The sequence below is a fragment of the Ctenopharyngodon idella genome, chromosome 1 (genome assembly GCF_019924925.1).
Source record: "Ctenopharyngodon idella isolate HZGC_01 chromosome 1, HZGC01, whole genome shotgun sequence".
In the NCBI taxonomy this organism is placed as follows: Eukaryota; Metazoa; Chordata; class Actinopteri; order Cypriniformes; family Xenocyprididae; genus Ctenopharyngodon; species Ctenopharyngodon idella.
Genome location: NC_067220.1, coordinates 27,228,310 through 27,242,522, shown reverse-complemented (window position 1 = coordinate 27,242,522; position 14,213 = coordinate 27,228,310). Strand labels below are relative to the sequence as shown.

General features: G+C 35.6%; 1 protein-coding gene across 1 annotated transcript; it reads right to left on the bottom strand.

The window, feature by feature from the left end:
• Positions 1 to 503: 503 nt before the first annotated feature.
• On the bottom strand, positions 504 to 12,418 carry metap1d (methionyl aminopeptidase type 1D (mitochondrial)). Its single transcript, XM_051903909.1, has 10 exons — positions 12,298 to 12,418; positions 8,896 to 9,059; positions 7,955 to 8,104; positions 7,695 to 7,843; positions 5,265 to 5,307; positions 4,999 to 5,162; positions 2,822 to 2,919; positions 2,236 to 2,283; positions 2,040 to 2,118; positions 504 to 673 (listed from the first exon to the last, which is right to left on the bottom strand). The coding sequence occupies exons 1-10, from the start codon at positions 12,335 to 12,337 to the stop codon at positions 595 to 597; spliced, it is 1,014 nt and encodes a 337-aa protein (XP_051759869.1). The 5' UTR covers positions 12,338 to 12,418; the 3' UTR covers positions 504 to 594.
• Positions 12,419 to 14,213: the final 1,795 nt, after the last annotated feature.

Here is a 14,213-nt window from a genome sequence, read left to right as displayed (position 1 = left end):
ACTTCAAATGGTTAATTGTAAGACTGGACACTGCTATTCTCACTGAAGATGCATGCGCACTTCTTCAGGCAGCAGAATTCAAACTCTGTCAAATGTCAGACAGCATAAGCAGTCTCCGAATGATGTCGTGAAGCAGATATGATTATAGGGTATTCTTGATAAGCTACACATGGCTCATACGGTAAACCATGGCCCATAAATATAATCACCCCTCGAGAGATCCACAGCGCTAACTACATTACTGCGGAATAATATTATGATGTACGGAGAAATCCCGCCATAATAATAAGACGTAATGACATTTCATTCCCTGGGCTTTCAATGAGTTCTGTCAGAGATGACATCAGAAACCAAAGAGTTTGGAATAGTGAAGAGATTTTAAAACTCATTACACAATAACCTACATGCATTAAGTAATTAACCCCATTAATTCAAGATGTAAAACCAATAGTGGAGCTGCACAGCTGTTTCATTTGGTCATGCTAATAAAATAAGGTAAAACATTGTCTAAATGTTAAAGAAACACATTTATTTAAATAACAGCTTGTTATTCTAAAAACTTTAAGATCAAGATGTTCCATAATTCTTGTCCAGTCAATCTTCATCTGGTAGTTTAGTCAGAATCTCTACGCCATTGCAGGTGATGACAATCGTGTGTTCAAATTGTGCCGATCTGAGTAATAACACACAAGACAAGAGAACACACAAACACAGATTCAGTTTCAGGTTCTCAACCAGTGGGCCAGGGCCCACCAGGGGGCCTCAGCAAACTCCTAAGAAGGCATAAAGGGGGGGGCTTAAAATGATTTAAAATAATGACAAAACAAACATTAAAGGGATAGTTCACCCAAAAATGAAATTACTCACCCTCAAGTTGTTCCAAACCTGTATGAGTTTCTTCTGTTAAACACAAATGAAGATATTTTAAAGAATGTTGGTAAATCAAACAGTTGATTGATTTACCCATTGACTTCCATAGTATGAATAAAAAAACACTATGGAGGTCAACTGTCTGGTTACCAACATTCTTTAAAATATATTATTTTGTGTTCAACTGAAGAAAGAAACTCGTACAAGTTTGGAACAACCTGAGGGTGAGTAAATGATGACAATTTGGATTGAATTACCCCTTTAAAATAAACTAAAACATCTTAAAAATCAAGATATTTCAAGATTATATCGTGATATTTTAATTTACCCCCACAACAACTGTTTTTTTAACCTGATCTCACGGGAAAACGTAACTGTTACAAGGTGGTGATTTCATGTGAATCATACAAAAACGTACAATTATTAGAAAAATGTAAACATGAAGGTTCCCTGACCCGACCCTAAATATACCCATCATTGGGGCATAGGCAGAATGTACAAATACATATGAATTAGCCACCAATTTGCCAATTGCCATGAGATTGTGATGTTGTTTCTTTTGAAAAATGATGTGATAAATTATGTGATAAATGAGATTTCTAGACCTGGAAAAGTCATATACGTAAATAAAATATAAAAAACTGAGCATTTTTATACATTTTATGAATATATATTTTATGCCAAGCTCTAAAATATTTTTTCAGAATAAAATAATTTTGAGAAGCACTGCCTTAGAAGTAGAATTAAAGGAAGGAATGTTAGTATCCATTTTCTCATACTGCATATTACCTCAGTCAACCTTAAAAATCAGAGCTCTAATCAACCACTGACCAAGTAGTAACACTCTGCTCTCACCTGCCAATGGGGCAATCAGCTCATTTGCAATTAACATTGGAGTGCTCTCCAGTGAAATATATGCAGTTAAAGGAAAGTTTATACCAGAGCACTTAGCTCTCTGTGTGCTTCAAATTCTGAGGGTACTTAGACTTTCCAAGCTAAATGTCAACAGCCAATAGAAATAAAGTTCTTGAAGATTCTCAATAGAAATTGGCCACTTATTCTTGCATGAAGTAATGAATGATTAATGTAGGCTACATTTAAATGGCTGCATTGGGCTCTCATTAGAAAGGTGGTGAAAGAAGTGTGGGTGGAGGAATTGAACACAAAACCTTTTGTCATCCACAGATACAGCAGTCCACTTGTCACTCAGGATCCTGAATTCTGAGGATCCCTCCATAAGAATGGGTTCTGGAAAAATGGGATGATGGTTAACCTTCCTAAAATCCTACAAATTCATGCTTCCATTGATGTGCTCAATGATATTCAATCTCTCTGTGATCTAAAATAATCAGTACACACACAGACCTATGGTGAAGGACATGCCCTCTTCCATCTGTAGGTCATTGTCATTGGCTGTAAAAGAGAAAAGAAGTATGAACCCTAGTAAACTTACTTTAAACTCAATTTACTCTTCCTGAAGCTCCACTGCAAACATTCAATCCATTATAGGGGTAAAACTCCTTTGCTGATCAAAGTTAGAATAATGCACAAACTAAATAGCTAAATACGTAAAGCTTAGATAAATTAAAGGGTTTGTTCACCTAAAACTGAACATTCTGTCATCATTTACTACCTTCATATAAATCTAAACCTGCACAAACACAAAATGCGATATTTTGAACAACATTAGTGTCCAAACAATATTGGTCCTTACTGACTTCCAATGTAAGGATGAAAAAAAAAAAAAAAAAAAAAAAAACCTGAGGCATTTTTGAAAATAACCTGTCATACAGGTTTGGAAAAATAAGAGGGCAAGTAAATAATGACAGGGTTTTTATTGTTTGTTTGTTTTTTTGCGTAAACTCTCTTTTTAAGCCAGCCAATCAAGACTAATTAAGGTTCTAATGAAGTAAAATAAATGAATAATATGTAAAATAATTTGAACTCTCACCATGATGCCATATCTCTGGATGACCATGGAAATATGTTCCAATCCCATGACCGATAAAATAAGGACACACACGGAATCCATTTGAATTAGCTATATTGCTGTAATTCAAAAACAAAAATGTTAAAAGGGAATACTCTGATTTATGTTTAGCCAGGTTTATCTTGGTTGCTGTATGATAAATTGCTTGTTTATTTTTCTCTTTTGGATAAAAGTTTCTATTAAAGATTAAAGGGTTAGTTCATCCAAAAATGAAAATTCTGTCATCATTTACTCACCCTCAGACCTTCGTTCATCTTCGAAACACAAATGAAGGTATTTTATTGAAATCTGAGAGATTTCAGTCCCTCCATTGACAGCTACATAACTACCACTTTGACATTTCAAAAAGGTAATAAAGAGATCTTAAAACTAATCCATATGAATTGAGCGAATTAGTGCAAAGTTTCTGAAAAGACACGATCACTTTATAGGCTGAACACGTTAATGTCCATTAGTGGAGCTTCCGCAAGAACCAATAAGATTTGTTCTCACGCATCAAGCAAGTTTGAGCTTCTGTTTATGTTCGCTAAACCATGTTTATATGTGAATAAAAGCCTAAATTCAATCTGTTCATCATATAAAGTGATCGTGTCTTTTCAGAAAATATAGACTAAACCATTCGATTCATATGGATTCGTTTTGCGAACTCTTTATGAGCGTTTTGAAGAGACAAAGTGGTAGTTGCATAGACTGTCAATGGAGGGACGAAAGATGAAAAAGTCTTACGGGTTTGGAATGACATGATGACATTTTTTCATATTTTCTCAACCCTTTAAGTGTAAAAGTAAATATACTCATGGGGCAAAAAAAAAATCTGGTTTACCAACTAGTCTACACCCAATTAGGGTGTTGCCTTTGAGATGTCAAATTTAACCATGCTGCCTACATGTAAATAACATTTCAGACAGCTTTTTACAGTGTGAACAACGCACGCTAGAAACATTCAAGCATAGTTGTTTTTTAAATTCATGGAGGGGGAAGGTAGAGGACAAAGAAGGTGTATAACAGACAAAAAGAAAAAGACGAAGGAGAAAGAATAAAAGACAGAGACAAAGAATTGCAAAGAGACAGTTTGAGAGAGGATGCTAGGGTGCCAGCATGATAAAAAAAAAAAAAAGGGAGAGAAGGAGTGAAAGAGAGGTCTAAGTGCTTTTTCCTGAGGAGAGGTAATTGTTCCCTCTGTGTGTATATAATAACAGTGTATGTCTCTGCAGAAGCTCAGAATCCTACGCAGAGAGAAAGAGAGAGAGAGAAACAACAAAAGCATTGCTTCCTCAGGCACAGAAGGAATATCTATTGCTACACTGCACAAAATGCATGAAAATCCTCCTATTTAATCACCTAAATGTAATTATTTCAAGATATAATGTAAAAACACACATTTATGTCATGAAATTAAATAATAAAATATTTAATGTAAACTTTTTTTTTTTTCAGGTACATGTTTTGACCTTGAACCCATTTCAGCATCTTTACAACTGATATTTTGCAGATTTACATCTTTGTATTAGAAGTGAATAAGTCAATAAGATGTTGTTAAAGATGTTTCTGTACTGTATGTGAGTGATTGAATATGTCCTCTCTCTGCGAAAAGACTCCTGCGGATCTTTTCGTGTCTCTGTGGGGAGCTGAATCCACCCTGGCAGAGTCTACGATTCTCAAAGACAGCAGGAGCAAGCCTGTAATTTACTTCGCTCTCTCTCTCTCTCCCTCTCTCTCTCTGCCTCACACACACATGGACACATGCACACACGCACACATCCAACAAGACAAACTAACCTGTAATTTACACCCCATTGCAGGAAAAACCCCAATGCACTCTGGGTAATTGCTTGCTCGGTGCTCACTGAGAAATACATTAACTCTGTGTAGTCCTTCTTCAGACACTACACTATCAAATAAGGGCTTCATAGCCTGACGAGGCAAGATTGCTGTCTTTTTTTTTTCTACTTTTGTGCACAAGAGGGATAACATAGAGGTTTAGGGGTTAGATGTGCTATTTTTAACAAGAAAAAAAAGAGCAAGTGGCAGAAAGTAATGAATAAAAGAACATTTCCCACAGACATCATTCTTGAAGGTGCTGGATGCTGTTAAGAATTCAACCTGCGATGCAAACTGGGATGAGTGTGGGAACAAACCTGATAGTGTTGCCAATGACGCACAGAGGTTGTCCTGGTCCACAGGCGGCGATGGCCTGATCTCTGCACTGACGAGCCACATCCACTAACTTCCTCCCCTGTTCATTGACTGAGCCAATCAGAAATGTCTCTGAGGTGTCACCGTGGTAACCTTCCAAATAAACCTATAGAATGCATATCCACTATTTACAGATACTGAGATGTGTGAACGATAACTTTTTAAAGATAAACAATTTAAAGATAAACAATTTAAAGATAGGACTCACTGTGACATCTATATTGATGATATCTCCATCTTGCAATGGCCGACTATAAAATAAAACACAATACTGACTGTATATGGGTCAAAGACAGCATTGTTGTATTCAATGTTCAAAAATATTTTTCATTTCTGGAATAACAAAATGTTGGGGTGATACAACCATCCTGACAACATTACGAAGAAAAAATCCTCAGTAAAATAATCAAATTCTTGAAAACAAAACCTTATTTGTAGTCTTTTGTTAAATTTTCTTAGCTTTAGTGCTTAGTAATATTTGGAAAACATTTATTCGCCAAATCAAAGTCATGTGGTGCGACCAACATGCAGAAAAAATTGGTGTGACCAACATGCAGAAAACAATTCATGGCTTTAACTTTGTCTCAATTCTGAGTCTGCATCATTCAAAGGCCATGGACCGAGCGTTGTTAAATGGGACGGTCTAGCCTACGGAGGATTGTTCTTGTCGCCTAGCAATTGTGACAGCTGCCGTTGACGAGTGACATTAACATTTGTGCTGGACTTTTTTGAAAGTTATATTCAACTGTCTGGAAATAAAACAGGGTTCACCTTGGTCCATTTCTGTACATAATGAAGAGTATTTTTTTTTTACATTTTTTATCATTAGATATTTGAGTAAGTTGAAACCCAATACTTAAAAGTGTAATCCGGCAATTTCTCTCAAAAAAATCATGTCGTCACTAGTGCGCAATGAATTCTGGGTTAGGGTAGGCCGTGATGGATCCATCTTATGTATCCTTCATTGCCCAGGAAACAAAGGACACATTTCGAAGGATGCAGCCTCTGAATTGGGATGCAGCTTTTGTGTTAAGGTCAACAAGCCAGATAATTTGACCTTTTTATGACAAGGCAAAGTTAAACCAGATGTGTCATATTTTGTCATATGACTCTCCAAAAAATTTATTTTATAATAAAAAGTAAAATATGACTTTTTACTTGGTTACACTACTTGAGTAAATAAATTCAAATAAATTCAAAATTTTCTTGAAATTGGTATAAAAGTTTGAAACTAAAATGAATACAAAGTCTAAGGCTACATTAGAGCTGCACGATTAATCATAAAAAAGAATCGTAAGAAAGAAATCTCGATTTAAACACCCACGCGATCTTAATTTATTAATGACAACTATTCGCCCGTGTTTATTAAACAAAATCATACCAGAACATTCAAATATGTGTTCGTGCTGACGCGCTGAGCCAGAGTGAGCAGTTTTGAACCACACTTCAGTTCTGTGTTCTCTGTGTTACAAACATTCAAATTAGCACAGAAGTACTGAGATAAAAGTTTAAAGTTAAGATATAGACACTGATGTCTACGACAGCGATCAAAATAGAGCAAACCACCTTTTGAACCTAACTTGTCGCTTCAAATATAGATCTAATGGTACATTTAAGTACTGTTAAATTTACAGTTTTTCGAAGTGAAAAATAAGTCATTGAATAATTTACAGTGAAAAAACGTTAATTGACATTCCCACAATTTCCTGCGTGACTTCACATTTGATGTATTTTCGTTTTTTCTAATTAGTTATGTACATTAGGGTTTTATGTGTTTGGTGTTTGTCAGTGTATTACAAAAGGTACAAAACAGATATTAGTACTTCAATAGGTAGGTACATCAACCAAAATACTTTTTTTTTTACCGTAAATGTAACAGAATTTTTTTTATAGTGTGTAAAATAAACACTTATGAACCGTAATTATTACAATATAAACCTTTAAATTATACAGTTTTGAACTGTAAAATAGACAATAAACTAGTGTTGTCCCGTAAAACCTAAAATGTTGCTACCGTATTTTTTACTGTAAAGTTCTGGCAACCACAGCTGCCAGTTTTTTACCGTACATTTTACGGGGATTTTTTTTTTTTTTTTACAGTGCAGCCAAAACAAACTTTGTTACATTATTTTCCTGCTATCACTGTAAAGCTGTTTTTGAAACAATCTGCATTGTAAAAAAGCACTATGCAAATAAAGGTGATTTGATTTCTGTGGAGGTGAGGCTTCAGTATGCTGAATAAACTGCTTTTGAGAGAAAACAGCTCATCACTACACAAATTAACAACCTGTCCACTAATCTCTAACATGTTGGCAATTAAATATTTATTTTTTAGTGAGCTATATATTTCGAGTTTACAATGAAAAAAAAATGCTGTTTTTTCCACAGACAATTTTGCAATAGGTATGATTCAGTTTACAACACTCATTCATTTCTATGGTATCCACAAACAGTGACTGACTGTCATACAACTTCCAGGCAGGTGTGTTGGAGCAGGTTGTACCTAAACTCTCCAGGACATTGGCCCTCAGGAGCAGGATTGAGTTCCCCATTTTATGACACTGACTCATATACAAACAGAGAAATTTATAGACCTTCAGTCACAACAAAGCACTCACATTTAATAGCACTGAGTTACCTGTCTGGAATGCCATGGCATACTACATTGTTAACAGAGGTACAGACTGACTTTGGAAACCCCCCATAATGCAAAGGAGAGGGGTAGGCATTGTGACGAACCGCTTCCTGATGGACAATAAAGTCTATTTCATCTGTCGTCATACCAACCTGGCAAACAAACAATATAGTGAGAGTGTCTGCAAAAAACAATTCAAGGACATGTCACATCAAGCTTATTCAATGTAACAGTCTCAAATTTCAAATAAGTGTAGAGTATACCTTCAAACTCTTTCCTGCCAGCAGCAGTATGTGTCTGGCTAGTTGACACGCTCGTCGCAATCCCTGGATCTGCTCCTCATCTTTAATCTCTATGTAATCTGGCCACTCAGGCAATTTGCTGGATGACACATAGTCCGGCCTCTGAATGTGCTAAGAGAAAAGAGCAAGTCTTTTTCAAATTTAAAGTTGGCATGAAACAGAAGTTGCGATAGTCTTTTCTTCCCTGTTGAGATGTATTTCAGAGTGAAACGGTTTCTAGAACAAGAAAAAATGTAGGGTGGAACTTGATTTGGTCCATCAGGAATAGACTGGATCATTGTGGTTTGCTTTTGCTAATCTCATGTGAGTGACAGGCTGTCCCACCCTCGCGCCAGTAAATACGTCATCAGAGAAGAGAAGAGATGTCGTTGCAAGAAGGGGGGGGGGGGGGAAGTTATTTTGATTAAAGATTATGAGGGCACATGAATTTAAAAAAATATACAGTAATGTGAATGGATAAATCATTTATAATAAATTTGTCAATTTTGATTTTATGGTGACTATAATGAACTTTTAGTTAAACATTTAGGGTACATTTACACGACAACAATGTACGAAAAACAGAAAAGTTTTACCATTGCGTTTTTTACATACAGACGACTAAACAATCCGCAAAAATGATTAAAAATGCTGCATTATGCATGCCAGGCTAGTAGTTGTCGATGTCACTTTGTAAAGAAAAACTATGCGCCTATTCACGTTTTCATAGTTTACACAGAGACAATAACGGTATCGTTTTCAAAAATGTGCACTTTGAAACCCGTTTTCAAAAGTTTGTTTTCATGCCCCTAAAGCGCTGCTGTTGTGTAAATGAATGACCAAAACACAAAGTTTTCAATTTTTAGTTGAAAAAGGTGTAGTGTAAACGGCCCCTTAGTGCCACTTCATGATGCCGCGATTACCTTGGGTACAGCATAAGAGGGGCGCACTATGGCAGGCCGGACCACACTGTGGAAACTTTTTGATTTCCTCCAGAAGCATCGGCGAGGTGGGCATTGATGGGCACCAGATGAGCTCTTGTGGCAGCTGGGCAGCTGTGCTACTCTCTGTAGCAGCCTTGAACCACCTATGCACAGCCAAAAAGATGAACAAATGGTGTGATAGTGCACTGCAAAGTGTACTTCTTTTCTTTCAGCCATCAAGTGTGATTCCAAATTATAGGGAGTGTACATGTTCAGTCCAAAGGGCACTTCAAATGATATATCGAACAAGTGTACGTTGATAACTTGTGATCTCTTCATAGGATGTGAAATGGGGAAAAAAAAGGTAAAACTGCTAAAATTTTTAACCAGCTTATTTCACCAAATACACCGTTACATGCCATTATTATGAGGATAGGACAAATAACAGTTAGAAAAAGACACCTATGTAACTGAACCAAAACATTTTTTTCACATTAAACAGCTACATTTAGGGTTAGAGTATGAAGAATTAAATACATTTAAATTAGGGCTGTGAAAAAATATGTTGAATTGTGATTAATATTGGCTGTTTAACACGTTAGAAATTTTCACATTTCCAAACTAGCTATGCTTATGTATTTTCCCCACGTCGTATAGCTAACGTCACAGTATGATCATGCAATCTGTGTGCTGGTCACCAGCTTCACAGGGCAAGAGAGAGAGTGGCTGACAGAGGATGGTATACATGCACTCAGTCACGACGCCCAACCCAGTGTGCTCCTCTTCGGGGAGGCGATGGGCACAATGTGTAGGACATTTGAGTTTTTCACACTCGGTTGAGCTACCTGTTTTTGATCCCATCAGTAACATGCTTTTCTCAATGGTTAAAACACACAGGTGTAAGTGCAAAAATAATAACCAAGTGCGGTGATACTGACCTTCATAAAATATCAAATATTTTAAATACTGTCTTTATGTTGTTTCTACATTCGAGAAACAATTTGAAATTTGAAAATATATTTATGGTTACCCATTTTAATGTTAAGCGCGATTACACTAAAATATTATATTATAATATTCTAAACTACACTTGGATGACTCAAAGTGTTGTCTATGTTTGATGACATTGTGGGGCATTTCAACCAAATTGTCAAATGAATTTTGTCAAGTGAAAAAAAAGGTCTACGGATATTTCTCTGTTAATGTCCCAAACCTGATCCTTTCCTCAAAAGAATAACACAGCTGCAATGTAAACAAACAGTTCATTCAATTACACAATGCAATGATGCTCACATAATATGATGCTTAATTTTGAATCTGAACCACAAATGAAAATAATTCACCACCACACATCAACAACCACGTTGTAACTCATTCCAACAAGGACTGCAGAGTTTTGTCTACACAAAACAAAAAGAAAAGAAAGAACTTTTTTTTCTGAAGACACAGTGGTCAAAAGCTAAAAATAAGTGCAGTTATACACACGAGAGGGGTTGAGTTACAAAGATGAAAATACCAGTGATGAAGGGAGTAACTCAGAGGCAGAGAGGGGGCGGCTGGGGGGTTTAGAATAAAGGCAGTAGTGGGTTAACCCAGGGTGGGGTAGAGGGTGTGTGTACTGACAACAATTTGGGTGGCAAAGAGCAAAGGATGTGGCCAAGGATGTGGATTGCACTGAATTCCCTTTGTGTGTATGTGTGTGGTCCACTTTAGACTTATTCTGGTGCTTTAGCTATAATATATAATCCTTACTTCAGGACTGCAGTACATCAATGTCATCTGATAATCTTAACGTCAGTTCTGAATAATTTACAATTAATTGCTCTGTAATCTCAGAAACAAGCATTCCCAATTCACATGCTATCTATCCTAAACAGTATGCAAGATTCGAATTAGTGTTTCCCAAAAATTTCTGGATGGTCTATTATTATCGTTTTGTATGGCTTTTTCGCTAACATTGGTGATGGTTTGATTCATAACTACAAACATGGTGGAAATGTGAGCAACCAATGGTTCTTCATTTGTTTTTAAGAACATAATTAATGTCAAGTGAGTTTAAAGATTAATTCAGTAAAAAAGACAAACTTTGTTCGCGTTTTCCTATTGAGTGGCAAAGCAGTTACTACATTTCATGCTTTTTAATAATTATTGTCATGTCAACTGGATCATTTTATGTGTCTCTAATGCTGCTAATGTTGTTAATGATTGTATTACTGAAATAGGTGAAGGTCAGATTCTTTTTCAGGGTACAGACTGTTGTAGGTGAGACCATGGATGGCTGTAACACGGGGTGAGTTGTAACACTGTTAGTTTAACCACTTAAAAATTATAGGGATGAAATAAGTCATAACATTTCACTTCTGGGTTATAATTCATTTAAATTTAAAAGAAAAAAAAATACCATGGCTGAGCAGACGGGGAGAGTTGTAATGCTACTTTCCCTATTTACTTCTACTGGACCCACAAAGACTCTGCCAAACCAGCAAACAATAAAGAGCTCCAAGACAGTCCCATGAGTCCAGCCTTTACATAGTCTTGTCTTGGAACAGTATAACACTCTAAAGTATGTAGTGCATAGAATAAGTAAGCAAATTGAGGTGCAAATGTTCAAAATTAATTTGAAGGATCAAAAAAGGGACCAAATATAAAAGATTAAGAATCTGCCAAATTGCCAATAAAAACCCCATCCTGATCGACCACTAATCTGAATTGCCCACTACGTCTAAGGTGACTACGACCCTACATATGACACATCAATCGATATGCATACAAATGCATTGCATATAATATATACATATATAATATACACATGTAACACTACAAGTCAAAGTGTGTAATAATTACGATTTTTAAATGTTTTTGAAAGGTTGCATTTAGCTATTTGATCAAAAATACAGTAATATTGTAACATTTTTACAGTTTCAAGTTAGTGTTTTCAATTTAAATATATTTTAAAATATTATTTATTCCTGTGATGGCAAAGCTGAAATTTCAGCAGTCATAACTCCAGTCATCAGTGTGACCCTTAGTGTATACAATACACACGCACATACATAAACGCATAAAGTCAGAACAATCAAACTCTGTTATGTATGAAACGGGTGATAAGTGACTCTGAACTTGGCACATATTGACGTGGCTGCTCATATAACACAGATACCGAGTAATCACACAACTCATGGATCTTGTAAAACAGCGCTTACTTGGCTCGATAATGGGTTTGGGTTACATATTTATTTGTGTATCCCGCGTACACTGCCGATAAGCGATTATTAATAATAAGACATGAGCAAAAACTGTCTTGTTTGAGTCATTGGCTTGCCTTACCGTCAGTCTCAGTGTTTATATTCTACAATTTAGATTGAAAAGTCTACCTTTTCCAATATGAACCTGTAAACCTACCTGTTCTGAAAAAGCATTGAACAGCACAGGGCGCAGCCATGTTTTCCACAGAGGAGAGTCACGTGCTCTTCCAAACAAACAGTAGGGCGCGTGTTTACACTAGAGTTGAAAATAAAGTGATTTATTTTTATATACAATATATTTATTCATTCAAATTTGACTTCAATGTAGCCTACAACTCTTGTGTGGACGTTAAAAAAAAATTAATTGTACACATTAATATCTAAAATCGATGTCACTTTCCAGAATTTACGACTTTACTTAGGCTATTTAACAAATGTCTTTAAGACTGTGATCTTATCTTTCTTAGTGAACGAGGTTTCCTTTGTTTTCTTGTTTGTGTATATTTTTCCTTATCTTTTCAATTCAGTTTGTTTGTATTTCAAATGCACTGCTGAAAAGATTAGATAGATAGATAGATAGATAGATAGATAGATAGATAGATAGATAGATAGATAGATAGATAGATAGATAGATAGATAGATGAGGAAAAGTCCCTACATTTAGCTAAAATATTGATTCTGTTTTTTTTTTTTTTTTTTAAGCCAGCTGCATCAATGTTATAGTACACACAGACTTCTACTGAGCATGCTTAACAAAAAGCACTTTGTATTAACTTGTTAAGCAGGCATTTTTGCCTTATTTCCATGCATAATGACCCTCAATTTTATCTGGAGGGTTGTACATTGTGTATAGGGTGAGTGAAAAGAGTCAAGACAAAGGGGATCCGATGCTCCAAGTCCCAGGGAACATAAATGAGGGGTGTGAGGTCAAAGCAGCTCTGCACCTGCTGGTGGCAAGACCCCCTAGACCTCAGACCTGCACTTCTGAGACAGACACAGAGGCAGAGCTGAAACAATAATGGACGTTTTTGGGATTCAGAAGACAAAAATAAAGATATTCGTGATGCATGGTATTTTCTCAGCTGTGTAGATGTTAAATATAAGGATTATAACTCTGAATGCTACGATAATGCCATACTGTAAGATCCGTCCTTGAAGCTTAAATCAGTAAGAATGCACTAGTTTGAATTACATCAGGGTTTTACAAAATGAGGTCTGGGGATCCGCAAGGGAGTGCTAGGGGGTCCTTGGAAAATTTTAAAGAAAAACACTGAGAAAAAAAAAAAAAAAAAAAAAAAAGTAAAAAAATAAATTAATATTACACTAACTAAGTAACTAACTAAATTTAATTAAAATATTTTTATTTAAATAAATAACAAATTTATTAAAATAATAAATGAATGAAATTTGATTTAAATAAATAAATAAATTGGATTAAAGGGATAGTTATGGAAGCCCGTTTCCGCCACTAAATAAAAAAATAAAAAGAGTAATTGCGACTTTTTATCTCAGAATTCTGACTTTTTATCTCGCAATTGCGAGTTTACATCTCACAATTGAGTGATATATAAAGTCAGAATTCTGAGATATAAAGTCGCAATTGCGTGATATAAAGTCAGAATTCTGACTTTTTTTCTCGCAATTCTGACCTTTTTTTTCTCGCAATTGCGAGTTATAAAGTCACAATTCTGAGATATAAACTCGCAATCGCGTGATATAAAGTCAGAATTCTGAGATAAAGTCACAATTCTGAGATAAAAAGTCACAATTCTGAGATAAAAAGTCACAATTACTCTTTTTTTTTTTTTTTATTTAGTGGCGGAAACGGGCTTCCATAGATAGTTCACCCAAAAATGAAAATTCTGTCATCATTTACTCACCCTCAAGATGTTCCAAACCTGTATAAATTTCTTTGTTCTGTTGAACACAAAGGAAAATATTTTGAAGAATGTGGGAAACTGAACAGTTTTGGGGCACCATTGACTTCCATAGTATTTTTTTTTTTTTCCCTACTATGGAAGTCAATGGTGCCCCAAAGCGGCCTGGTTACAAACATTCTTCAAAATATCTTCC